This window comes from Colletotrichum higginsianum, chromosome 3, assembly GCF_001672515.1.
Source record: "Colletotrichum higginsianum IMI 349063 chromosome 3, whole genome shotgun sequence".
Classification (NCBI taxonomy): Eukaryota; Fungi; Ascomycota; class Sordariomycetes; order Glomerellales; family Glomerellaceae; genus Colletotrichum; species Colletotrichum higginsianum.
In genome coordinates, this window is record NC_030956.1 from 2,039,266 (window position 1) to 2,065,465 (window position 26,200).

The 26,200-nt window shown below is 57.1% G+C and overlaps 9 protein-coding genes across 9 annotated transcripts; 3 read left to right on the plus strand and 6 right to left on the minus strand.

Moving 5' to 3' along the window:
* Positions 1–73: 73 nt before the first annotated feature.
* On the minus strand, positions 74–4,060 carry CH63R_04172 (GATA transcription factor; the record flags this gene model as incomplete). The annotated part of the gene is made up of 2 exons (XM_018299147.1): positions 74–3,858; positions 3,934–4,060. The coding sequence occupies 2 exons, from the start codon at positions 4,058–4,060 to the stop codon at positions 74–76; spliced, it is 3,912 nt and encodes a 1,303-aa protein (XP_018160393.1).
* A 1,888-nt stretch (positions 4,061–5,948) lies between these two features.
* CH63R_04173 (Enoyl-CoA hydratase/isomerase) lies at positions 5,949–7,532 on the minus strand (the record flags this gene model as incomplete). The annotated part of the gene is made up of 2 exons (XM_018299148.1): positions 5,949–7,325; positions 7,401–7,532. The coding sequence occupies 2 exons, from the start codon at positions 7,530–7,532 to the stop codon at positions 5,949–5,951; spliced, it is 1,509 nt and encodes a 502-aa protein (XP_018160394.1).
* Positions 7,533–8,087: 555 nt separating this feature from the next.
* On the plus strand, positions 8,088–8,680 carry CH63R_04174 (Small nuclear ribonucleoprotein Sm D2; the record flags this gene model as incomplete). The annotated part of the gene is made up of 4 exons (XM_018299149.1): positions 8,088–8,110; positions 8,174–8,384; positions 8,465–8,544; positions 8,638–8,680. 4 exons carry the CDS (start codon positions 8,088–8,090, stop codon positions 8,678–8,680), a joined length of 357 nt encoding a protein of 118 aa, XP_018160395.1.
* A 617-nt stretch (positions 8,681–9,297) lies between these two features.
* On the minus strand, positions 9,298–11,186 carry CH63R_04175 (dihydroxyacetone kinase; the record flags this gene model as incomplete). The annotated part of the gene is made up of 2 exons (XM_018299150.1): positions 9,298–9,794; positions 9,905–11,186. The coding sequence occupies 2 exons, from the start codon at positions 11,184–11,186 to the stop codon at positions 9,298–9,300; spliced, it is 1,779 nt and encodes a 592-aa protein (XP_018160396.1).
* A 1,004-nt stretch (positions 11,187–12,190) lies between these two features.
* On the minus strand, positions 12,191–13,625 carry CH63R_04176 (Glycosyl hydrolase family 76; the record flags this gene model as incomplete). Its single annotated transcript, XM_018299151.1, has 2 exons — positions 12,191–13,383; positions 13,433–13,625. 2 exons carry the CDS (start codon positions 13,623–13,625, stop codon positions 12,191–12,193), a joined length of 1,386 nt encoding a protein of 461 aa, XP_018160397.1.
* A 1,911-nt stretch (positions 13,626–15,536) lies between these two features.
* CH63R_04177 (Ser arg-related nuclear matrix protein) lies at positions 15,537–18,416 on the minus strand (the record flags this gene model as incomplete). The annotated part of the gene is made up of 2 exons (XM_018299152.1): positions 15,537–18,273; positions 18,340–18,416. 2 exons carry the CDS (start codon positions 18,414–18,416, stop codon positions 15,537–15,539), a joined length of 2,814 nt encoding a protein of 937 aa, XP_018160398.1.
* Positions 18,417–19,750: 1,334 nt separating this feature from the next.
* Positions 19,751–20,238, plus strand: CH63R_04178 (uncharacterized protein; the record flags this gene model as incomplete). Its single annotated transcript, XM_018299153.1, has 2 exons — positions 19,751–19,963; positions 20,014–20,238. The coding sequence occupies 2 exons, from the start codon at positions 19,751–19,753 to the stop codon at positions 20,236–20,238; spliced, it is 438 nt and encodes a 145-aa protein (XP_018160399.1).
* A 1,432-nt stretch (positions 20,239–21,670) lies between these two features.
* CH63R_04179 (Large neutral amino acids transporter small subunit 1) lies at positions 21,671–23,475 on the minus strand (the record flags this gene model as incomplete). The annotated part of the gene is made up of 5 exons (XM_018299154.1): positions 21,671–21,945; positions 22,002–22,081; positions 22,137–22,432; positions 22,490–22,651; positions 22,705–23,475. 5 exons carry the CDS (start codon positions 23,473–23,475, stop codon positions 21,671–21,673), a joined length of 1,584 nt encoding a protein of 527 aa, XP_018160400.1.
* A 1,195-nt stretch (positions 23,476–24,670) lies between these two features.
* Positions 24,671–26,122, plus strand: CH63R_04180 (Ribosomal protein L4/L1; the record flags this gene model as incomplete). The annotated part of the gene is made up of 3 exons (XM_018299155.1): positions 24,671–24,875; positions 25,164–25,314; positions 25,423–26,122. 3 exons carry the CDS (start codon positions 24,671–24,673, stop codon positions 26,120–26,122), a joined length of 1,056 nt encoding a protein of 351 aa, XP_018160401.1.
* Positions 26,123–26,200: the final 78 nt, after the last annotated feature.

Sequence of the window (26,200 nt, forward strand, 5' to 3'; positions counted from 1 at the left end):
GGTACGTTCCGCACACTCAATGTGGATGCTATCCACTGTGCTAACTCAACGCATAACACGGCTGCCTCGGTATCTATTGGTTCTTGGTATTGTCTGCCGTCTGACGCGTACGGACGTTGTTTTCCCATGTATCCCAATCCTCATAATCGTTCGCTTGTTGCCGCGCGGGTCGTGGGGTAGGCCGCGATGGCGGGCCTAATAGGTCGCCGAATTCAAGCTGGCAGTTCGAATCGAGCACCATGTTGGTGATATCAAAGTTTGAACCGGCAGAGTTCACAGACTCGGCCAAAGCCCGGTTCATTGCCTCCAACATGTCAGAGTCATATTGGTGATCGACAGGTTGCGTCTGGAGATATTCCTCCAAGGCGAGCTCCATCTGGGTAAACTCGTCGTGATGCAGACGAGGACTCCTTCGGACTGGGTTCTTGACCGACCTGGGTGTCCGCGTCGGTGTGCGGCGCACAGCCGCGGGGGACCGAAGCAGATCACCCGACCTTAACGAACGCGAGACACTTCTAGTGACACTTCTAGTGATGGGTCGGTGGCTCGGCGTCGGTCGGGTAGGGGTTTTGAAGGGTCCGTTGTTGGCGGCCCGTTCTCGAGGGGGTGGCGTTGATGGACGAGCGAGGCCGGGACTCCTGAAGAGGTCCTCGAGAGCATCCTCTTCGGGAACAGCAAGATTTTCCTTATTCGCACCAGAGCCGCCGGAAGACGTGGCGCCCTCACCATGCTCCTTAATGGTAAGCTCCTTGTTCTGGGCAGCTACAACTGATGGGTTCGGCTCGAGTACTGTTTGCACGACATTGACGGCAAGCTCGCCCAGTGCCTTCGAGACGCCACCCTTCCGTGGCGAGGGAAACAGGAGTCGTCGAGTTGCGCCCATACCCTGCACATCGGTGGTGTCAATGGTGATCGGGCTCTTGGCCGTGCCACTGCCTCTAGAGTGGGTCGACCCAGGGTTTGAGACATTCCCAGGAGACGTTGGCTGTGAGCCGTAGTATTCCGGCGGCTGAGATGCCGAGAACTGGGACATTGATCGCTGAGAAGCATCGTTGACATTGCTGAATTGGGAAACGCCACGCGATCTGCTCTCATCCATTGGCGAAGCTCCTCGGTCGTCAGGTCCGATAGGATCCGTAGTGAAGTATGCCTCAGACGTCGGATTGAGTGGATTCGCCGAACCGGACTTCTTCGTCTTGGGCGGTCGTGGAGCGCGACCGGTGCCCCGGGCACGCCTCTGCTGGCCGAGGCGAGCGCCGTCCTTCTCCCACTTGTCCTGTGGCCGATGCGACTTCCACTTGGTCAGCCAGATGCCGCAGGGGTTGCAGAGCATGTGATCCTTCCAGTCGGCCTTGTCCTCGTGGGGCGACAGCGTCTTCTTGATGATTTGATATCTGATCGGCTTCTCATCAGCATCCCGGTCCAAGACCAAGATGGCGGTGATCCTTCCAGGTTTATCCGAGAATTCAGTGAACTCTGGTACGCCCTCATGCTCTTGAGACCATATCTTGCGCCACGTGGGAGTTTCGATGGCCCCGCAGTTGCTGCAGTACATGGGTGTCTGCCCACTCGCGATCGCCTGCAAGAGCTTCTCTCTGATGGCTTGCTTCTTGACGTAGTTCTTGTTCGATTTGGAAGGCTGTGGTGGTGATCTTGGAGGCTGCAAAGCGTCGCTTGGCGGGCAGGGTGCTTCCGAGAAGGAGGTGGCTTGTGGGAGAGCTGGAGCTGGCAACGCGACAGGACCGATGGGGTCGCTGGCCGGAACCGAAGGAAGAGCCAACGAAAAACCTGAGGAATTAGACCGTGAAAGAGAAGGTGGCGCAGATGGCCTGGCAAACGTCGCGGACACAGCCGGATCCATTCGTGGATCTGGCAAAACGGTCTCTGGCGACATGTTTCGCACTGCTTGGGCAAGCTTTTCCAGACCCATGTCCAGACATTCGCCTGGCAGTCCCGCCTCAACTTTAGGAGCGATTTGACTGTCGGTTTGGACGTCAGGGTTCGCCGCCACAACATGCTCCTGTTGTTGTGGCGAAGGCTCTTTTTCCGCGGGCTGCGGAGGCGGAGGGAGTGTGACTGCCGAGTCGCTGGCAGCGTGCTGTAGAGGCAACGAAGACTCCAGTGGCAGCGTCGTTATGGGAGGCCGGGGCGTAACCTGCTGCTTGTTGTTGTTGTTCGGTGCCGAGTCCATTTCACTGGAAGGCTGCGTCGCCAGATGGAAAGTATATACTGGGATTTGTGGTGGCTGAGCACTCCGCTGTTTCGTAGTATTGGAGTTTGATCTCCGCGCAGATGGCAAGGCGACCGGCTTAGGAAGCTGAAGTCTGGCCCCATCGGCTTCGAAAACATCATCTACTCCTCCGCTCATGAAGCCTGAGTCCGGCTGAGGCATTGGCATGGGAGGAAGGATGGGGCTTGATGCCGGCGGACTGGACCGAACAAACCTCGTGTTACGAGGGACTGGCGGTGATGATCCTATAGCGGCGGGGCTGTCATCGGAGTATGCAGGAGATACGGCGTCTGAGTCGGGAGAGCGGCCGTCTTGCTGGCTTGGGGACAGGGCAAATGGCGGCTCTGGATATTGTGGTTGGCCGGGGGGGGTCGCAGCCTGGCTCAAGGTCGATTGTCGTCGAAGCTTGCTACTGTTGGTTGGCTTGCCAGTCTGCGGCATCATGGGGCCTCTCTCCGGTACTGGTGTCGGTGCTCTAGGAACATCTTGCATGTGTGAGCCCATGGGCGCCTCGACGGAAATGCCCATCGGCCTCAAGGTTCGCAATGAGCCGGCCGTGCTAGCGGTCACCCGCAGGGACTCGGGGCCGCCACCAAACGGGGCATTGATATTGCTCGTGACTTGGGTCATGACGGTGGCCCTCTTCTTCTTGGCTGGGCCGTCATCACCATCGGTTCCATCCTCATAGCCCGAAGTGTTGCCTTGGCTCTCGGCCCTTGGCTGTTTTCTAGGACGTCCACGCGGTCGGCCCGTAGCTCTCGACTTTCTGGATGTGTTGGATGCCCTGGATGACGGTCTGGATGGTGGGTTGACCTGGGTCTCGGTTGCTGTGTCAACAGGGGTTGGGGCCACCCTATTAGGACCATCAGAATTTTGCATCGGCGGCTGAGGCTGAGGCTGAGGATGTTGAGGCTGATTTTGCTGCTGGTGCTGCTGTTGCTGCTGCTGCTGTGTCGGCGGCAGCGGTTGCGGCGCGCTATAAGTAAAAGAATTGCTACGCTGGAAGTACTGGTGATGTTGTAGGTCGGGGTGCATTGATGGTTGGTGTGGCAATGCGGCCGTTTGCGGGTGAGGTTGATTGTTCATCTGGGGGTTCGCTTGCATAAATGAGTTCCACTCGGCGTGGCTCGAAGGCGTGAGGGCTCCCTCGGCAGGCCTCGCGGGCTGTATCTCGACGCTTGCATGGCTTTCGGAGCGCTGGTAAGAGTGTCGAAGGTCGGGTCGGGGCTCGGGTTCGTAGTGGGGCTGGGCCATGGCGGCTACGGGCTTCAACTTCAACTTGATCTCCAGGATTTCCTTGACACCGTTGCTAAAGGCAGAGAGGGGATTCCTTGTGGCGCGACCAATGATCTGTTTTCCGTCCGAGTTGTTGACGATCCAGCCGAGCAGGCCCTGGCCGACCAAGGGCTCATCGGGCTCTGAATAGTCGTAGGCGTAGACGGCGAAGTCGCGGGTGGCGTTGCTAAGAAGTTCGGGGCTACACTTGACCACAGCCCGAACACACATCTGAAGGTCGACCATACCGACGGTGTGTTTGTCGTCAATCGTTACTGTTCGAACGGTGAGAAGCTCGGGGTACCGCGCCAGGAAACTCTCGCCGCTGTCGGCAAACGCGTACGTGACCTTGACTGCGTCTCCCAGTCAGCATATCCAGCAGACACCAGACACCAGGGTGAGAGAGAGCATAGGCAGGAGTCACTCACGGCCCATCGTCTTGATGATGACACCGCCGTCACCACTCTCTACCGGGCCAGTGAACGGCGGGGGTGGGACGGCTTGGCCGTTACCCCCCCAGTTACCCATGGGCGCTGAAGGCATTGGCGACGCCATGGTAGGCGAGGCTCTCGCTGCAACTTGCGTGCTTGTCCAGCTCAACGGGGTATTCGACGCGAGCAATATGAAAAAGAGAGATATGGAACACGGGAAGTCGACGATGTCGAGTGCCGGCAGAGTTGAAGGGCGACGACCTAGGGTGGGATAAAAAGAAGGAAAGTGGAGGAAGAGGATTGGGTGTGGGTTGGCAGTTGGTGTTTGTAGTACTGTAGTGAAGGCGGTAAAGTGCAGGCGTCACGTAAGAAACCGCGGGGCGGGTATCATGGCCGTGGAAGGAGTCGCGTCCTTTGGTGTAAGTCGCGTTTTTGATAAGTGGACCAAACCACTTACAGCCCCTGCGCGACTAGAGCACGGCTGCTCCGAAACAAGTTTGGGCTCGCGTCGAGTTCTGCCTCGGTGAGGTGGAAGGCTAGACAATCGGGTGAATCAAGTACTCAATTGAGTTGAGAGTTCCGAATCACACCGTCCGCAAATATTGAAGTTGGGATTGTCAATCGCGGCCAGAAGGCGAGAGATAACAACACAACGAAGACGTGAGGTTGTGTCGCGTGGAGTGAAGATACAGTGGGTACGTAACGCAAAAGTCACCATACAAGACTGCAGGTGCCCGGGATAGGCGTGGGAGCGCTGCGACGGACGTTGGGCCAGGGGTAGCAGCAAGCGTTAGCGCGAACTTGAACTGCAGCCGACTCCAGAACGCGCCAAAACACGTCCAGTAACTGAGTAGGTAGGTACCTCGGTACCTAGGTAGGTAGGTAAGCACGTTTTCGTCCGCCGCTTGAGTGGTGCTCTCCTCGGATGGTCCGTGCTCGACCGAGACCTGAGCTGGGTTTTCGGATGGGGGCGGTTGCTGAGTGAATGCCGGGAGTGGGTCCCCTGCTCTCGCTTCTCGGGGACGGGTGGGGCCTTGTCTTCTTGCTGACCAGCCGATTCCCCCTTCTTTGCTTCGTCGGGTTTTGTGCTTGCAACCGGGACCTGACACCGGCGACTCAGAACCAGGGCGGACCAAGCACCGGAACTCACAGAAGATGACGGGAGAAACAGTAGGGGGAAAATGAGCAGGTCTTGCTTCCCTGACCGAAGGCGGCGGGGGTCCGGGTCCCTCTTTATACTTGCCCACTTGCTGAAGCCTGAGGTCCCCTCTCTTCCCGTCTTTCGCCTGGGTTGTCCGTACAATCTCACGGACCAGGTCCATTTCCTCCTGTCGATGCGTGCCGCTCACTCGGTACCCCCTACAATTCCTGTGTCATTCCATTTCGTTCACACGCGGTTTTCATCGCTAGCGCTGGTACGGATACCTGTGACTCAGTTTCCACACCCACACACACACACACACAAGTCTGGCAGCCATCAGTCGGTGACGCAACCGAAGCCATGCGAGCTCATTGTTTATGGGCCAGTTGCTTCTTTTTTTGAGGGTTGAGTGGTTCCCGATGAGAGATTCAGGCTGGCCCCTAAGTCCGAACCCATCTGGCGCGTCCAACCATAATTGAGGCACCCCCAGGCAACAGCACGCAGCATCCCAACTTACCTATCCAGATGAAGCCATCATTACCCCAACTTTTCCCATCGACTCCAACAGCAATGCAGCCTTTCTGAAAGTTCCGCAATGAATCTCTGAAACCTCTATCGGACCAATCAGGCACAACCATCGTGGTGTCGAGAGCCATTACATTCCATGCTTTGAACAATTTCATTTTCATCCACCACCCGTGGCGACCCAAACAGTCCGTCACTCGCACGACTCTGCGCTGTAATAACCGAAGCAAGTCTCGACAGACGTGATAAACCGCTTTTGATTGTATTCAGACACGTGGCAAAGCATCTACAATATTATACACACCCAATGCTCAAAAACATCTCGGTGACGCCTCCAAACAGCCATCTATTTTGTAGCAGTCTCGCGCCAAGCGGCGCGGCCATCTTCCTTAACGACAACCATGCGGTCGACAATGTCCTTCACGACCTGTTCGACACCCTCCCGGCCGTTTCTGGCATTGACGATCGTCTTGATGACTTCCTTGGGCGTGTGCTGGCCCTGCAACACGACGGCCTGGACCTCCTTCTCGGTTGGCAAGGCGAAGAAAGGGTACGGGTACTCCTTGTAATCGCGGTCGTTCAGCAGCTCCAGCGTCTCATCCGAGGTTTCGAAGAAGGGTTCCGCGATATTCATCTCGGGCGTGACGTCCTCCAGCTTCGCCGGCTGCCACTTGGGTGCCTCCTTGCGCACGAGCAGCGCCGTTACGCCCTCGGTGAAGTCGGGGTGCTGCATGAACTTGGTCGCGATCTGATGCTCGCGCTGGAAGGTCTCGGCGATCGACCAGCCACGGCCGATACGCATCTGTCTCAGCGCAACGTTGACGGCTGTCGGCGACCGCCTGTGCAGCGCCTCCAGGGTCTTGTTGGCCCACTTCTTGGTGACGCCAGTCTCGCTCTTGAGGGCCGAGAGGATGTCGGTGATGTTGTTCTTGCTGAAGCAGCGGTCGATGGCCTTGCGCACTTCGCCGGCGAGTTGGATGTCCTCGTCGTGCGGGAGACCGGTGACGTACTCCTCAAGAGTCTGGTTGATGATTTGGAGGCGCTTCTCCTGAGAGTCGTAGTCGCGGAATCGGATCTCGGCGAGACGGGACTCCAGCTGGGGCAGGGAGGTTGAGTGCAGGTAATGGGTGGCGACACCCGAGTAGAAGACGTTGGCGCCCGTGAGTCTCTCGCTCGTCAGGGCGAGGTAGGTGCCGACGGATCCAGCCATCCTGGGCAGGAAGAACGAAGCGCCAACGTCGGGGAAGAATCCGATTGTCGTCTCGGGCATAGCGAAGACGGTGCGCTCAGTGGCGATACGGAACGGGGCGTGGATGCTCAATCCAACACCGCCGCCCATCGTGATGCCGTCCATGAAGGCGATGTACGGCTTGCCGTACGTCGCGATGTAGTGGTCCAGCTTGTACTCGAGCGCAAAGTAATCGGCACTTTTCTTCCACCCATCCTCGCTCTCCTGGTTGTATTTGGCCAGCTCGGCAACGTCCCCACCGGCACAGAAGGCCTTGTCGCCCGCTCCCTTCATAACCACCACGTTTGCCAAATCCGACTTCTCCCACTCGAGCAGTCTAGGCAGAATCTTACGGATCATGCTCGCGTTCAGGGAGTTAAGCTTTTTCGAGCGGTTGAGCTGGATGGACCGCAGGCCGTAGAGGCTGTCGAAGAGAACATCGTCGGCCTCGTCCTCCGGGAGCTGCTTGAACTCCCGCGGAACCTTCGTCGACATCTGTCACGAGGGGTTGGCATGTCAGTCAATCAATCATGTCGCGGGTGTGGAGGAGAGGCGCAGCTACCGACTCACCTGTGCGCGTGATGAAGCCTCCGCGGCGACAATCTTGGCTCTGAGAGGCATAGCGAAGCCCCTGCTGCAGCTCCGGCAAGAAGCAGCTACCGCGGCCGGCCCGGCTCGTACTGCAATCGTCCTTGAGAACATTTATATTTCGCCAGCTGCCAATGCGCTCGTCTAGGACAAGCGGCGCATCGACTGAGGGGTAGCAGGCTCGTGGAACAGAGGAGAAGGGAGAGGGGGAGGGGGGTGCGCGTGAGGATCGGGGAGGATCGTTTGGTCGCTTTAGAAACAGTGTCGCGGGAATGGTTTTCCAATGCTCCTCACAAACACTTCAAAATTGAGGCCGAGGATGCCCTTGGGTCCGTCACCTCAGGCAATTGGACGGCTCCAGCGGCCGGGTCAGTGCACTGACCAGGGCCGGCACGCAGCGAAAACCCCCACTGAAGCAAACCTCCAAAGGTGCAAGCTTTCCAGCGCATGTTCGCGCTGGGGTTTCCGGACGGTGCCATTTTTTCCAGCGCCGACCTCACTGGAGCGGCCCGCCAATCAGAGCAGCATCATGCGGCCTGAGCCGCGAGACTGCCAAACTCTTTCAGCCTTGCTGTAGCCCACCTACACCTAGGTCCATTGCAGAGCAACCGTCGCGACATACATCATCCACACCCTTCATCGCATCCTCCACCCCCGAAATCGCCCATCATGTCGACCAATCCCAAGATTCAGTGCGTGTTTCTCCGCATGAATGCTGCCCTGGGGTATTCTCTTTGCTAACAAACCACCTTTAGGGAGCTCCTCACCAAGACCCGCAACGAGCTCACCGAGTACGAGATCGCCCAGCTCGAGGAGCATGAGTTCAGCGCCGGACCTCTTTCGATCCTCCAGACCGCCGTGCGCAGCCACACCCAGGTTCTGATCTCCATCCGAAACAACCGCAAGCTTCTTGCGCGCGTCAAGGCCTTTGACAGGCACTGCAACATGGTTCTCGAGAATGTCAAGGTGCGACGGACCCGAATCACCCTGTCTCGTCCTTATTGAGCGCCCAAGGAAAGATATAGTGCTGACGCTTAGAACTACAGGAGATGTGGACAGAGACCCCGCGCCTTGCCAACGGCAAGAAGGGCCGTCCCGTCAACAAAGACCGCTTCATTAGCAAGATGTCAGTCCATGAACATGAAACCTCTGGATAGCGCACTCAACGCGTCACATCCAGTTCATCCGGCCTGCTAGCAGATGACTAACAATCCCTTAGGTTCCTCCGTGGTGATAGCGTCATTCTGGTTCTTCTGAGCTGAAGGAGTTTAACGGTTACGAACGAGAGCGAGTTGAGAGTGTCAGTCTTGGTGCAGGTCCCCCATACAAGGTCAGCAACGAAAACGTCCAAAACACGACGCGTTATATCGGGCAAAGGAGCAACAAGGGCAATTATGTACCCGGAAGTATGGAAGGGGGGATCTCAAGCCCAACGAAACGAAACGTCGACGGGTGCTACTGCTACTGTAGAAAAGGGGGGGGGCAAATGTTCCCCTTGATGGAAAGCAGCGAACGAACCCAAGCTGGGAGGAAAGACTGCGCTACAAAAAATACCCACGGTAGAGTGGTTTCTGTTTCAAAAATGGGACGATAGGCGTTGACGACAATCTGGATTCTTTGGGTTCTTCTTTTCTTCATATCCGGCTTCCCCGCGATTCGGCATCCGAACCAGCGCTCGTCCATCCATATATGTGCAACTAAACTAACCCACGCCCTCATCCGCCGCCCCTTGCGACGCTATTTTCCAACCCGTAAAGAATCACAATGAAGAAAAGAAAAATGAGAAAAAGGAACTTTTGAGAGAGGGAAAAAAAACACACAAGGATATCCTACAGACGCAATGTGAACTGATATCAGACTAGACCCGCCAAAACACCCTTTACAGCTTCTCCCAGCCGTCCTCGCCCTCGAGGCCCGCCAAACCGGCAAAGAAGCAGCTCAGACCCCACGCGCCGGGGTCGGGCACCTGCTCAAAGCCCGAGCCGCCGATGTAGACGGTCCGGCCCAGGCTGGCCTTCATGCCCTTGGTCCTCTCGGCGCCCGCCCGCGCCGCCTCGGCGGCCTTCTTCACGTCGCCCGTCTGCCCGAGCACGTCGACGAAGGGGTACAGCGCGTCGACGAGAGTACGATCGCCCGGACGCGCGGGTGTGTACCGCGACATGGCGTCGCTGCTCTGCTTCAGGGCGGCAGCCCAGACGCCCGGATCGGCTGCGCCGGGGGCGAGGCTTCGCAGAGCACCGGTGAGGGCGTTGAGGAAGATGGCGTACAGTGCGCCCGAGGTGCCGTCCATGGTGTTCTCCACCACGGGGACCGCGGAGGCGAGGTCGACGACGGCATCGCCCGTCAAGGGCTTCTGCGAGATGTGCTTGAGGATGGCTGGGAAACCGTTGTGTCAGCATGCTGCTGCGGGGACGCGTACAAGTTTTGTTTGGTTTTATGTTTGATGGGGGGGGGGGGGGGGGGGGGGGAGGGCATCATCATCTTACCTTCGGCTCCTCTCTTCAGACCGATGCCGCAGTCGCCGTCGCCGACGACGGTGTCGTACTTTGTGATCTCGGGCTCGGCCGCAATGACCCTTTGGAGGGCGGCCGTGATGCCCTTGGTGGCGGCAGCAGCGTCGTACTTGAGGTCGCTGGGCTTGGTCGTCTGGCCGGCATCCGCCTCCTGCTCCCTCGTGGCCTCGTTCTTGGCCTCCCAAGTCTCCTTGAGGATAGGAGACGACCAACCGGTGGCCTCTGTGGGGAAGTCCAGCAGCTGGATCATGCTGGGACCTCCGATGTCTGTGTTGACAACGTTGAGCAGCGAGATGCTGAACCCGAGGCCGTTGAGGCTGGTCATGTACGTCCCGCTCAAAACTCGGACGGGGCGGATGCCGTAGCTGTTCTCCAGCTGCGAGGCGACCTCGGCCGTGATGCCGCCCAGCTCCAACGCGCTCACGCCGCCGAGGTTATTGATCAAGAGCACGACCTCGTTCGAGTTGACATTCAAAAACGCGCGATCTTCATCGCCCTGGTCCAGCAGCTGCGCGAGCATCTTGCCCACCAGGCCCGGCAGGTCAGCCTTCTCCCGACCGGAGCCGGGCTCGTTGTGAATGCCCATGCCGAGCTCGGCCTCGCCGAGGCGCAAGGTGCCTTCGTCCTCGCCGCTCGGGATGGCGCGCCCGGGGACGTGCACATGCTCCAGACTCGCGCCGACGCTGACGAGGTTCTCGGCGGTCAGGCGGGCGACCTTTGCGACGTCGGCCAACGGCCTGCCCTGGGCGGCCAATGCGCCGGCGATCTTGTGGACGAGGACGGTGCCGGCGATGCCGCGGCGGCCGACCTTGCCTGCCTTGGTGCGGCCGACACCGACGTCGTCACCGACGACGACCATCTCGACGGGGAGGCCGGCGGCGCGGGCCTTCTCAACAGCCATGCCGAAGTTGAGCACATCGCCGGTGTAGTTCATGACGGTGACGAGGACACCCTGGGCGGTGTCGACGCGCGAGGCGATGGCGGTTCGCACCTGCTCGGCGCTAGGGCTGGCGAAGATGGTGCCGGCGACGGCAGCGGAGAGGAGGCCCTGGCCGACCATGGCGGAGAAGGAAGGCTCGTGGCCTGAGCCGCCGCCCGAGATGACCGAGACCTGCGCGGCGGCATTGGGGTCCGGCCGGCGATAGATGATCTTGTTGGACTTGTCGAGGGCGAGGCTCGGGTTCGTGAGGGTCAGGCTGTGAAGGGCCGAGTTGACCAGCTTGGTGGGATCGTTGATGAAGTGTTTGGTCGACATCCTGGGCGAACGGTAGGAGGAGGAAGGGAGGTTCGGGGATCGCGTCGAGTGTGCGGGGCGGGATGGGATGTGATGAGATGAAATGAGATGACCTTCGAAGTAGGTGTGGTGAAGAGAAATAGAGTGACGGGGTATACGAAGATGAGAAAGATGAACAGTTCGGACGGCTCGTTGAAAACACGGAGGAATTGATGGGGATGACAAGAAGTGAACCTTCGTCACTCACGCCGGGAAGAGCCCGACCCTATGTAAGTCGGGGTCCCGAGAACCGAGAAATTGGACAGCCATGACGACGTACCATGCTCGCTACCCGAGCTCGTTCCTCCGGTAAAGGGTGAGTGGTGAGTGGTGAGTGATGAGTTAACTTGGGTGCTGCTCCGTGGCGCGGGGTGATGCGGGGCCGCGGGGAGCAGAGCTCGTCACCACATTCGGAAAGCCCAAGCGCCCGGGAGAGCCCCCCCCCCGGGAGCGTGCTCGGGCACTGAACGGATTGGGATATTTTAACCTCCAGCAACACTAGAGAAAGCGAGGGAGAGACATTTTCATCGTCGGCGAGAGCAACTCTTGCCGTGACATGCCGACCTCACCTTCTCAAATTTGAATTTCTCAATGTTCTCTTGGGATATCGTAAGCGCAAGTCGCTTGCGAATGCCATCAGGCGTTGCGTAGGTCGATAGGTACGTAAGTAAACATGAATCTAATAACGCAGGTTCTATGCTCTTTGAATTCGGGGCCTAGTGTTTACGCAATGGCTCGGCATAAAGAGGAAAAGGTGCATATGTATGTTTTATGTGTATAGGGTATATCATAAACCCGGTCCCTCTTCTGACCATATGTTTGCAACATGGCCACCACCCATGTATATTCCATTCCGATGTATCGTGATAAACCGCTCTCAAAGCTGGTTTTCTCCCTCAAACGCCGCAAACAGATTATAAAGTTTAAATAAAACCACAAAAAGAAAAAAAGTCACTCAGCCATACACAAGCCCAAATGGCCCTTCATCACTTTATAAGAAACACACACCCCGCCACGATGCTGAGGGTGACTGCCGTCGTGGCAAAGCCGGCAGCCACCCTATCCTTGGTCTCGATCGGTGACAACGTGGGTATCTTGGGCTGCCCGCTCATGCCGGCATTGGCGTTGCCGACGGATGTGCCCCCCGTGTTGGCAGTCACCGGCGCCGTCTTGACGTCGGCCTTCTTCACCAGCATGTACATGGAGGCGTCGAGTGCGTTCATCTGCGCGCCGACCCCGACCATGCCGTCAAAGACGCCCTTGGGCGTCCACTGGAAGCCGCAGGCCGTGCCAGCGGGGCCGTTGTAACCCGACGCGGGGGACCCGTTGCATGCCGCGATGGCCGCTTCGGCGTTGGGCCTGAGGAGGCCCATGATGCGGTCGAACAGGTCCGGCACCACCTGTGCCGTCCCGGCCATCCACCGTATCAGGTAGCCCTTGAAACTCTGCTGGTCATTGTCACAAAGTTTGAAGGGCTCACAGGCCTGCTCGGTCATGGCGCTGTTGTTGAAGAAAAGCCCCGTCGCCTCGGTGAGGACGCCCTCGGTGCGGGTGAGCCACTTCTTGTCCTGCGTCAAGTTGTACATGGTCGCGGCGCCGTGCAGAAATATTCCGGCGTTGTAGGACCACTGGATGGTGTCGAGGCTCTTGCAGTTCTTCCCATCGTCGACCGTGGCGCCGTCGTAAATTCTGAAGTCGGGCGTGATCAGGCCGACGCTGGTCTCCCAGTCCCACACTCTTTCCGCCCACTCTGCGTACGTCTGGTTGCCCGTGAACCGCGCCAGCCGCGCCGCGAGGTTGAAGAAGCACCCGTTCGAGATGGAGTTCTTGTAGTTGAACCCGTTGTTGAAGGTGAAAATCTGCCACCGCAGGCCGCCCCCGCACGTTTCCATGTCCCAGCGGCTGACGTATTGGTTGAACGTGGCCTGGGCGAGCGCCAGCCACTGAGGCTTGTCTTTCGGCGGGTTCGGGAAGTTGTTCTCAGCCGCGCTCATCGCCGCCATCGCCCAGAAGCCCTGGTCGTCATTGCCCTCCGTTCTCGTCTGATTCCTCGGCATGAAATCGGCGTCGTCGCCGGCCTGGTGAAGCAGCGCCTGCGTCGTCACGCCGTTGTATGTTGTGTCCCCTGTCAATAACCAGTAGTCCACCATTGTGCCAAACAAGGCTCCGGCTTCCCACCCTACAATCGTGTTAGCAGGCCGGGGACGAAAGTAAGGTTGCCCACATACAAAAGTAGGGGTCCGGCAGGTTTCCTGGCACATCACCCGTGTTGTTCCCCGTGTAGTACTTCAGCAGACCAAATGCAATCGTGCTCGCGCCATCTTTGATAGACTGGTCTTTGTCAAAATTGATATTGATGGCAGCGTCTGCCAGCTGGCCCAACACGCATGCGGCACCAGTAAGCTTCAAGAGCCCCCTCATGACTGAACGTGACTTGTGTCAAGATCTTGTAACCGGCTTTGTGACGCTGTTTTGCTGGCGGAATACACGAGTCGAACGATGACCTCGTTGTAAATGTTGTCGTTTGATGTCTCGGACTTTGATTTCGGGGCATTAGGCCGCGGATGAATCGACTATAAAGTGGTCAAGTACGACAAACTGGCTATCGTCGCCACCGAAATTCTACTAAAGATGTCGCCGGGACTATGAAGAGAAACCAAAATCAAAATAAGAGAAGAGAGAGATTTGAAACTGCAGTGTCCCAATTAAAACTCGACCAGGAGTAAAGAGCGGAATAGACTTGTAAACAAGTCTTCGTAACGATCTCGCGTTGACGAAAAGAAAGGAACGCTTCAGAGGGAACCAATGAAGCGAAGATGAAGCACACAAAAAAAGAAAGTGTAGGGAAAGGAAGGGTTGGTTGAATGACGCGAAGAGAGACTAGAAAGATGGAGAGAAGAGCGAGTGCCGCATGCCCAGGTTGGGACGACGTCGTCGACCATCGAGACTGGCACGACTGGCTTCCGCCGCGTTAATCCCCGTAGTCAACGTCTCTTGAACCAGGCGCCCTGGCGTTCTTGTCGCATTGCCAACGAACCCCCCCACTCCTACCATTTCTTCGTGGCGACGACTGCGCAGACACAACAGCGAATCGGCAGGCGGGCAACGAGGCGAGCGAGGCAGTGCGTTTGGGAGTTGGGGACAGGTGAAACGGTTGCGGTTCGAGTTTGGCAACTTTTCCGTCTCAAGACTGGCCCGCAGACCCCTTGCGACCGCAGACGTGTAACCGGAAGCCAAGGAAGACGAGGAAACATTTTAGGCTCGTATGCCAAGTCTCTGGTGATCTGGATCTTTGAGGGACTGGAAAGAGAAGGGTTTACCCATCAACTGAGTTGAGGGCCCATCGTGAGGGTGATACTGAATGCGTGTTGGAGAGATGGAGATTCGATCGTCTTTCTCTCCCACTCGAAACTCGGAAGTTCTGTGGGCTGTGATTCGACCACTTGAGCAGGCTCAGGTTTTCCATGCGAGAGTCACACTGGACGACGACGTATCTCGCATCTCGCACCAGCGGTGCATAATCTGATGTCGCTTTGTCGCGATTGCTGTCACCGTGGAAGTTGGTTAACGTTGAGCAAAGTTGGCTGTCATGCATGGAACGCACGGCACCGGTGCAGCATGATCTGAACCCCTGGGCCTTCCAATCCGTGCGTGCGTCTTGAAGTTGCTGCATGACTATTTCCGGTCCCTCCTGGGTGTTAGGATGGTTGTGGCGGATATTTCTGATTCCGATCGCACTTTCCACAATACTAGGAGCACCTGACATCTGCTGTATTGTAGGTAACACCAGCCTCAACTATCTCTTGTGAACATCGGCGCAACAAACACGATACTGATCGACAGCGGTGAGGTCAACAACGGTTCGGAACACTTCAGCCGCGGGCACTCCCCGGAGGGAAGGATCCGCGAGAAGTTGCCATTGATTCGCGCCGTTCGCTTGGTGGTGGAATGCCGTACGTGAACATTCGGAAGGGAAACGACATCTCAAGCTCCAGCTCGACTCAAAAGATCGGCCTCTGGGCAACACATTTAAAACAAAGCACGGGCAACGCCTTCCGCAACAACCCATCCGCTTGGTGTTTATACATACGAGTAATATGACGCGGCAAGTCGATCAGCAAGATCCCCCCGTTCCAAGACCGCTGGAAATGCCAACCACGCTAGTATCATCACGGGCTTCCCAGGTCTTCAACGTTCACGGCAACAACTCTGCTTCTATTTCGCGTAGGCGATTACTCTATCTATTACCAGAGGTTGTATCGGCCGTCCAGGCCATGGTATAAGCTTACGTCATACTTGTCCGTTTCTCATTTCATTCATTCGTGCGCATCATCATTCCCATTTTTCCCATTCCTGAAGCAGCTTCTTGCTTTCTTCCCTCGCCCAGGGCGTCCTTTCCTGCTCCAGTTTGGCCATCCTCTTATACGTCTCCACAAACACCTTTTGCCGCTCGGTTACCTTGATTTCGAGGTACTTGGGATCATTGCGGCGGCACGCCTTGTCGAAAATGGTCTTCATCCTGGTGGAATACAGTTGGCATGATGCCTCGTCGAGGCGTTGCGGCTTCACGTAAAAATTCCGCGCGATGACGTTGCCGTCTCTCAACTGAGGCGCAACCACTTCGTCAAAGCAGTCGCCGCATACGGTGAACTGGGGAAGGAACTGCATGACGTGCCAGTTTTGATCCAAGACGGCGTTGTCTTTGGAGCACTCGGCAAAAACCGATAGGCTCTCAATGTCTGTCACGAGCTTGCCGATATTGGGCGCTTGCGTCGTCGCGAGTGCGATGTCCGACGTGGTTTCCAACGCATCGAAATACATGACGAACCGCTTCCTGTCAGGGTTGAAGTGCATTGCGCAGACGCTCCGCGTAGGTTGTGCTGCGGGATGAAGTGTGACAAACAATCCAATCAGATTCGGCAGAAGCCCTTCGATGGTTTTGGCGCACTCATAGCAGACGGTGAAGTCCGGCATTGTCGCCTGCGTGAACGGGTTCTTGATCGAATACCAGACGCGTGTGATCCGGCGGTCTCCCGGACACGGCTGACCGCCACTGGTAACCTTGCTGGCAACGCTGGCGACCTGGTAAAATAGTCGCAAGTCTGTGAGGTGGTTCTTCAGCGTTAAGAGCCACGCAATGTGATACCATCCACATGAGCCGAAATCGCAAGCGACCGGCTTGTCCATGGGGCGAAAGAGCATGGGCATGAAGTCGTTACGGAACTCCGTGTTGAGGAACACCCCATTGTAGCAATCGGGGCAGATGTTGAAATTGTCGCATCGCGGCAGGCTAAGCCAGTCCGCCTTGCCAACGACACCTTTCGTCCGAGGGCAGTCGGGGAAATCAGGCACGCCGCCTCGGTCCACATCATGAGAGTACCGCCGGTAGCTGCCCCTCGGTCCGTCCATGATCGGCGTGCTCTTCGCCGGGTCAAACTTAGCCGGCGGCCATGTCTCTGTCGCTGGAGCCGTGACGGCGGACTGTCCCAAGTTTGGCCTTCTCTCGGGTGACCTCCTTTTCTCGGCGGGGTTCCGTGGCCCAGCAGGAGCGGGCATGGTTGGCATGACCGCTGGAACTATCACTGGATTGTTAAACGTGGATGCACGAGACCGCGAGCGCGCCCGCGAAATGGGCGGCTCAGAATCGCGCACGCTGAGGCGGCTCGTCCTTGGCAACACATCGTCCTCGGGATATGGAACGCTCTTTTCTCTGATATCTCCGCTGTCCCTTGCTTCTCTTGCCACCGGAAACGTTTGCGAAGAGCGAGGTGGAGGTGGAGGCGGGATGTCGTCGGTGAATGACTTGGTTGATGCTCGAGGAAACGGCATGTCTGCTTCTGAGGGTGGAGGTGGACGCGATCTAGACCTGCCAGGTTGGGAAGCCCTTAGTTGCTCTGGGCTCAACAGAACATCTCGATCTTCTTGACTGACAATTGAATTTCGTCTCCGTGCATTCGCTGCTCGGGGCGTCGCTTGCGCGTAATCACTGCTGCTGGAGCCACTATCGTCCCTTCGTCGCGGAGGGTCGCGCTTGTAAGTTGGTGTCCGCTTGGAGTCACTCTCGCGATCACGATCCGGGCGATCATAAGGCAGTGACGGGTCCTTCTTCTGCGGCCGTTCACCACGTGGGACCACTCGTTCGCGTTGATAACGAGAAGGCTCGACAATCCTATCGCCCGACAAGTGCCTCGGCTCCTTGGGAGGAGAGTCGACATTGGTGTTGGAGCGGCGAGCTGGCGGTGGGTTGGACGAGGTTTGACGAGCATAGTTGTCGTCAAACCTTCTGTCATCCCCGAGATTGGACCGGCTCCGTTGTGGTCGGGGTACGCCTTTGCGGCCAGTTTGGGAGTAGTCATAGTACGCTTTCTCACGACCACCCGTTGCATGCTTGATCACCTGCGGTGAAAGCAGTGTTTCCTTGGCCTGTCGGTTGTCGTTCTGGGGAGAAAAGTAATCAAACGACTTCTGCTCCACGCGAGTTGCCGACTTGGTTCGTTCGTGTTTTGGGGGGCGGGTATCCTCTTTTCCGACGCCAGTCTCGAGTGGTGGAAGATCCTGCCTGCTCTTCTTCCTCTCGAAGTCTGGTCGTTGGACACTGCTTCGGTCTTCGATCGGAGGCGAGTGATATTTTCTCCCTGTGTTCGCTTCATAATCGCCGTTGGATGCGGGTTTCGGCGTGCGCGACTCGTGGACAGGTCGCCGTTTTACATCGTCGGCGGATTCCTCGTCCTCTGTCCCACTGGCGGACTTGGGCACCAGCACGAAGCGGCGTTCGGGGTTGTGTTCGTGAACCTCCATGATGATGGGGTACTGGTCGGCGTCACCCCGTGACGGAGGCAGATCATCCGTAGATGCCGACACGAGGCTGCCGTGTTCCTTGAGAAGGGCTTCGGACTCATCTTCAACGGTCGGGGGGGGCGGGATATGTCTGGGGCGGGTAATTCTCAACGGCGAGTCGATAGTTCGTGGGACGAACGAATCTGGGTTAGGGGCGAGTCGCAGGATGTTGGAGGTGCTCGAAGTGTGAGGAGGAACGTGAGGAGGAACAGCGGGTGCATCCGTACTAGATCTGTCATTTGTGTGAGACATGGATAAAAAAAAGCGTCGTGGGGAAGACAGGCTCGGGCAGGCTTACGGCTTGGGAGTCTTGGCCCTGGAAGTAGTGAAGAAGCCCGTCTGCAGGAGATCTTCAATATTGCGTGATTCGTTCATGTTCGGATGTTTCGAATAGTCAGGTCAAAAGGTCACATAAAGATCAGGCAAGGTGTAGGGACTTTGAAGGCATCGTGTGCCTCAGGAGTTGGCGAGGAGGAACGCGAAAGACCCCGGTCTCCCAGGAAGCTGTCACAACCTGGTGTAACGATGTAGTCTCGCTTTGCTCCAGCCGGTGTAAGAATCTCTGTCGGATGGGTCGCAGAGGCAGCAGTTGTCGCAGGCGGGTAAGGCCTGTGTTGTCAATGGATCGGTGTAAGTAGCGGTGTTGCGTTGGCGAGGCCAGATCCGGTCAAGAACGAGTAGGAGTCAAGAGAAGTTCCGACTGGTCGCCAGGCGGGGGAGGCGTCGAGGTTTAAGGTTGGAGATTGGGGAAAGAAAGGTAGGTACGGAAGGAAGGCCTTGACCTCCTCGTGGGAAGTCCAAAGAGTGGCTGCAAAGACAGGCTACCCGAGATTGGAAGAAGGCGTTGTGTGTTCACTGTTTGATATCGGGCGGGGAGGGGGGAAGGTGGGATGTAGGAAGCGTTGAAGATGCGGCGCAGGCGCAAGTCCTTATTTGAACATGGCCGACAGGGGGTAGAAGGAGCGTGTGGTGATGGTAGTGGTGGTGCCCCTCCATGAATGACGGGTTGCGGCGTGGATGCAGCCAGATCAATTTGTCTGTGCTGAGCACACTACCTAGGTACCGACCTAGTCGGGTGGCCCCACAAACTGGGTCCCCCCGGCCGCTCGTCGTGTTTTTGTCCTGTAATCGCTACCCCAACCCAGTGCCCTCGGTGCCCCGGGCGTTCAATTGTCCATTCCACGGTCTAGTGCACAAACTAACCCGACAACAAAAACACACAGTACACAACACCTTCACCTTCGCTAAGCCAGTGCGGTCACCGAGGTGACACCGTCCCCAAGGCGCAACTCTCTGATGTTGAATTCAAGGTTCAAGGGCAAGGAAGTGTCTCTTATCACAACATATCGGCCGCTCAGACGAGGACCGAACTGTAACTCGCTGGCCGCTTTTGTTCCTCGCTGCGCCAGATACCTCGCCAGCAGACAGGCCATACCTTGGAAAGCCGACGACCGTCGTCGGTCCATCGCATTCGGGTAGATAGTAGAAAAACAACAACAAACACAGCTCACAAGGCTTTTCAGCTCCACTTCTTCCCGGAATGGAATGCCTCGATCCATTGTGTTGTTGACTGTGAAAGATGTAGTGTACGCGAGTCCGCCGCATGCCATTGCTCAATTCTTCGGGGCGGGTGGTGGCGACGAGTCGACTCGAGAGGCGGCATTTCCACCTTTTTTTGGCCCTCACTCCTCGTACTCTGGCCCTGCAGGATGATGGCAACAAGGCCACGCCCATGGTGCAACGTGCAGATGGGACATTGGGGCGACCTCCTCCTCTCAGACGTCCAGAAGTCCAAGCCTAACGTTCAAGCGTGCAGCCAGCCCAAGGCCAAAGTGCATCGAGCCGTATCCACTTTGCAGCCGGTTCACACCTCCGGCTTGGACGCTGCATCTACTGAGAACCTGTTTAGGAAAATTGACGCTGTCGATTGGGCTCTCCATGTTCCACGAAGCACAGCATAGCACCTGTCCAGCACCTGTCCGGCACCCAAGGCCTGGTATCACGACATGCCTGTCTGGTTTACGACTTTGCCAACATTGCACGGACTGCCTTGACGAGGCCCGACCTTGACCTCTGCACGCCTGTTAACAATGGAGACGAACTTCCCGTATTCTCGATTGGCGGCCTTGTTGATCAAGACACCCCACGACTAGGGCTTCGCCGCTACCATGGCTTTTCCTCAACAGCGAGACTGTGACGTTGTGCATCTGGCCGAGGGTAACAAGAGCATGCGCCACGCGGCGTGCCCGGATGCCGCTGCTTAACGGCCAGCTTATCACACCAAAAGTGGAAGGGGGCGGGCTTAGTCGACGTTGGATTCCCTGCACGGCACAACGGCAAGGAGGAGGTGCCCAAGAGTTCGCCGCATTTGCAGACCGACGCCGACTTGTCCGTTCGATCTGCCCTGCCGGTCGAAAACAACGTGGTGAGTCCGGATTCTGCTTGAGCTTTAGTTGGACGACCACTCATTCGATTTGCGGCAGAAGTGTGTACGGTGCTACTGTCAGGTCATTTGATCGTATCGAGCATCTTCGAAGACGACATGGAGCCGAAACGCATCGGTGTTTTCTCATTTTGCAACTTATCGCCCAGGTCCTTACGTATCCCTCCTCAAAGCTGGCGGAGGATGCAGCGGCCAGCCACCATGTCAGACGCCGTCCAGTTCACCCCCCACCCTACTTCAGATTCGATGAGCGCCTCCTTCCCCCCCTCTCCATTCAGAATGGGGTCATGCAGACGGCTAGCTGCCGCGGATGGTGGCCAACTCAAGTGCATTTCTAGAACTCCAAGAGTCTGCCGTGTGTTAGAGCTGCAGCCATCCACGCCAGCTCGTCATTCAGACTGCCATTGACTCCCTCCAGTCTCGAGGATCTGCACTCAACCAGAAAGAGCGGTGGAAAATGAAAACCGTTATTGCAATATCTCTCACGCCACTGCCATTTACGGTCCATTCAATATGACAAAATACCCGAGTCTCAACACGTTGAACGTCCCCGCACTTTTCGACCTATTCAATTGTGCCGAAGCTAGATGTTGTGGCCCCTGGGTTTAGGTCATCAGAGCTCTTTAGGCATCGCTGTGCAGTGTGTGCAGTGTGTGCGTTTTTTTGCGTTTTTTTTTAATTACTTTTTTAGCGGCTGCAAGCCTATCTTTGGCCACAGGGTATTTTTTACTGATGATGCCTTTGGATGGCGTCAGGTCTCCCACGGTTCCACAACCTTGACCCGTCTCTCCGGGAACAGCGACCCGAGTCCAAGATGCGACTGTGCCGTCGCCTAAACCCCCACAGACCTCTCCGGCTCGTCTTGGCTGGCTGAGTGTTTCGGATTGCCGCCGACACCAACTGTGTGTGTGGTGGGACAACCAGAAGGAAACAGGCCAGCCTCCAGTCAGTCGTACGTGCGACGCTTTTGGAAAAGGGGATATAAGTGTTCTTATCTACGAGCCCGCTTTAGCAACCCGCACCACACCCTAATACTGGAGAGACCTGAGGTTAGGTCGGCTGGCGCGCTTGCAAAAGACGAGTCCAAGCCCGGCTGCGGCCAGTCCAGTTGACAATGGCTTCCTCGGCTGTGGAGGATTGCAGATGTCGCACAACCACAACGGAAGGTCAGAAAGCTGGGCAACACTCAGCTGGCTTCAGTGTGGGTGAAGCCGCGTAACCCGAACCTGAGCGAGAAGAAGACTACCCCAAAAATGGCGACCAAGAGAATAGCCCCTCCCTGCACAGGTTCCGAGATGACTCCTCGGACCACCAGCAGACCACTAATAGCGCTGAAAATGATGGGATTTATGAGCCAAGTGCTGTACTCGGCAGCATTTGCCGGCGGGTTGCGGGCATCTCTACGACGGAGGACAATGAGCCCAATTGCCGAAGAGAAGAAGATCGTGTACGCCGCCAGGCCTGGGCAATGTCAGCTTGCGATTCCGACGGGCCAAATCTGACGTGGGTCGGCTCACCAATAAACGTGACAAGCCCATTGAAGCTTCCAACAACCACATACACCACCGACAACACGCAATTCAGCAACAGGGGCAGCCTGGCATTTCCGTCAGCACAACGGCGATGTGACCAGCAAATATGCAAACACTCACAGAGGCACATTTCTCCGCCAACGCCGGTTTCGAGTCCAGGACAAAAAGCCCTTGATCGGGACCTTGGCCAGCCTGGGCAGAGAAGCCATGTACTCGTCCACACAAGCAGCCTCGTCCTTCTCATGACTGCAGTGCAAATTCGCCAAGATGGCAGGGAAATATCCCCGTTGGCTTGCAACTATAACGAGTTTGGCGGTGGCGAATACGTTCGAGTTCAGGGCGCCCATTGCCGAAACAGACACTACCAGGCAGAAGACAAGTCCGGCCCAGTTGCCGAGGATTCTGTTGGCAAATTCCTAAACTCGAGTCAACGTCGTGAAGGGCTTCGGCTGACTTGAGGGTCTGGATCTCACCACTGCCACTGTGCTACTTGTCCTCATGACACTCATGGGTAGGCAGACGTACAGAGCAGCATTCATCAGCATGAAGCCGATGATCACCACAATCATGGAGCCATTGATCACGATTGGCAGATCCCTCCTGGGATCTTTCATGTCTCCCAAAACAAAGCCGACCTGCACAGCCCTCAGCACTCGACCATTTCAGAGTAGAGGACGCCAGCACTCACCATTTCCCAGCCAGCGTAGCACCATAATGCCCCGAATGTGGCCGTTCCAAAGTCTCCAAGCCATTCCCAGAGACCGATTTCTCGCTGCTCGGGCGCCTGTCCAAACCAGCCATACTCGGACGACGGGACCCCCTCCCCGTGACCAAAGGCCCAGACACCACAGCCGAGAACAACGATCGCAGCAAGAGCTGCCACCTTGAGAAAGAGAAACAGGTTGGCAGCCTTGGCGCCCGCGGTTGCGCCCATGCAGTTGACGAGCGTCATGGTCACGATGCAACCGGCCGCCACCACCTTTGATATCCACGGCGACAGCGCTTCCTGGTCCGCAACGAAAGCCTCGGTAAGGTAGTCGGCGAAGATGGTTGCGATCATGGAGTTCGCGGCGGGCTTGATGATGATGCACCACACCCACGTGAATAGGAAGCCGGCGAACTCACCGTAGCATGCTCGCAGGTACTCCTGGATGCCGCCGTTGTTGGGGATGCGGAGCCCAAGCTCGATGAAGGACGCCGCGCCCGTCCACACGAGTAGACCGCCAAAGAGCCATGCCAGCAGGCCGTAACCCGGCGCCGTGACGAACTGGCTGATCTGCGAAGGGACGCTAAAGATTCCGGAACCGATTTGGAGACTGATGACAATGGCGAGGCCGTTGAAGAGCGTGAGTTTCCGTGCGGCCACGGGGTGGCCGTCGCTGTCGTAGGACGCCGATCTGGCCACCGGCGGCCGCTGGAGAAACGGCGAGGTTTCGTCGGCGCGGGGCACGTCCGCCATCGGAAGGTAAGGGTTGATGTCCGGCTTAGTGCTGAGAGGATCGCAGCTGTGGAACTTGTGAAATGTTACCGGGATCCATGTGACTCGAAATGTTCCGCTAGAAATGCGTCTTTTTCTGCGTGCGTGCGTGGCGGTATTATGTGCAAGATGAAGAGTTCACATAGGCTCGGGTATAAGCAGGCTCGGATGCCGACTTTGAGAAGGTCGATTGCGACACTTATCTCTGGGGGTTGTTTGGCGGGGGAGGGTCTTGTTCCTCTGATGGCTTTAGTAGCTTCAGTGGTTCTATGCCATTCGCTAATCGGAGCATAGGAAACTGGCCAAAGTTGATTTTGCCTACGCATAGTATAACTTAACATAAGATGATAATCATCCTACGCAGAGCTTGGTTGGGAGACAGGAGCCGATCTTGGAGACGGCAACTGTGACATGTGTGGTAGTATGCTTGCATAATGAGGCTTTGAATACTGAAGGGGAATATGAGTTGTAAAAAATCCTATTGTAACAAATTGAAACGAGTCACTTCTCAGCCCTGATGGTCTAGCGGTATGATTCTCCCTTAGGGTTGTCTTCATGACAGTTCACATCTGGGAGAGGTCCCAGGTTCGATCCCTGGTTAGGGCCCATCGTTTTCGCCAGATATAACGCTGTATGCCGTCTTTTGTCTTTTGTCTTTTAGGGGGGCACGCCCCTGCGTATGAAAACAATTTTTTTCTTCGTCTTTGCTAGGATGAAGATACAATGCTCAATCAAGACGCGGTGTGGGATACCCAATCAAGGTGGAACCGGTCTACCGTCACGGAATTTATTTTCGGCACTGTGACCCAGTTGACACACGTGACCCGGCCCGGGCTTGTTCGCTAACTCGGTACGTATCTTTTAGGGTCTCCGCCCACCAAACCGTCGAGCACTCTCTGAAAAAAATCACCTTGGTGAAATTTATCGCGAAGCCAGGAAAGTGCTCAACTTCAACCCCGTCACTAACCCAGCAGCACTGAAGCCCACCGTTGACCCAGGTAAGGCTCGAAATTCCCTTGTATTCCTTGTCAGAAAAAAAACCTTTCCCCATCCCCCAGCAAGGCGTCCCGGCGACTGAATTTTTCTCTCTTTTCCCCTTCTTTCCTTCCGTTCTCAACCTCGCCGCGCCGTCAACTAACCGCCTGTCCGTTCCTCAGGGTCAATCACGATCAACACAATGGCTTCGAGACCTACCGTCACCATCATCGGCAAGGATGGCAAGTCCTCCGGCAACACTCACACTCTGCCGGCCGTCTTCCTGAGCCCTATCCGCCCCGATATCGTCCAGGAGGTTCACAAGGGCATGGCCAAGAACAAGCGCCAGCCCTACTCCGTCAGCGAGAAGGCCGGCCACCAGACCTCTGCTGAGTCTTGGGGAACTGGTTAGTCGTCACCTCCCGATGGGTGCGAAGAGAGAATTCTTCCAGCAGGAGCGCGGGGATCGATTCGGAAATGTGGAAACGCGGACGCAAAGGGACCTCGAGCAGAAATCTTGGATGGGAGGAGTGTCCGACACACGAAAACCTGCTGGAAGAGACGATGCCGAGGGAGCGAGCGGAAGGGGTTTCCTGTTTCACCGGACTGGGTTCTCGCGACTGCTGGAAGGAGGACAATGCCACCATTCAACTTCCATGGCGGGGAACTGTTGAAGCTGACAAGAAACACCCTAGGTCGTGCTGTTGCCCGTATCCCCCGTGTCTCCGGTGGTGGTACTCACCGCGCCGGTCAGGCCGCCTTCGGTAACATGTGCCGTTCCGGTCGCATGTTCGCCCCTACCAAGACGTGGCGCAAGTGGCACGTCAAGGTCAACCAGGGCCAGAAGTGAGTCCTCTCTCTCATCGCGGCCCCCCCACCTTTTACGAGTGGGGGGAGTGAAAAAACACAGGAGGATCGTCGAGGAATGCCGCTTCTAACACAACTGTCCACCAGGCGCTACGCTACTGTCTCTGCCATCGCCGCCTCTGGCGTTGCCCCCCTCCTCCTGGCCCGTGGTCACCAGGTCTCCAACGTCCCCGAGGTCCCCCTGGTCGTCGACTCCGCTCTCTTCGAGAACGCCGCCGTCGCCCGCACTGCCGCTGCCGTCTCTCTTCTGAAGACCGTCGGTGCCGCTGACGACGTTGAGAAGGTCAAGAAGTCCAAGAAGCTCCGCGCCGGTAAGGGCAAGCTCCGTGGCCGCCGCTTCCGCCAGCGCCGCGGTCCTTTGGTCATCTACGACCCCGAGGTCGACGGCAAGGAGCTCGTCACCGCTTTCCGCAACGTCCCCGGTGTCGAGACCTCCCCCGTCACCGCCCTCAACCTCCTCCAGCTCGCGCCCGGTGGCCACCTCGGCCGCTTCGTCGTCTGGACCTCGGCTGCCTTCAAGTCCCTGGACACCATCTACGGCACCACCACCCAGCCCTCGGCCCTCAAGAAGGACTTCCTGCTGCCCTCCAACATCGTCTCCCAGAGCGACCTGACCCGTCTGATCAACAGCTCGGAAACCCAGTCCGCCCTGAACGAGCCCAAGGGCTACGCTCTGACCCGCCGCTCCGCGGTCCAGAAGAAGAACCCCCTCAAGAACAAGCAGGTCATGCTTCGCCTGAACCCCTACGCCGCGGTATTCTCCAAGGAGGCTGCCCAGAAGAAATAAACGCGAGTTTTCCTTCTTTCTGAGCGACGGGTGGCGGTGGAACGGACGGTTCTGAAAAATGGACGGGGCTACATTTTA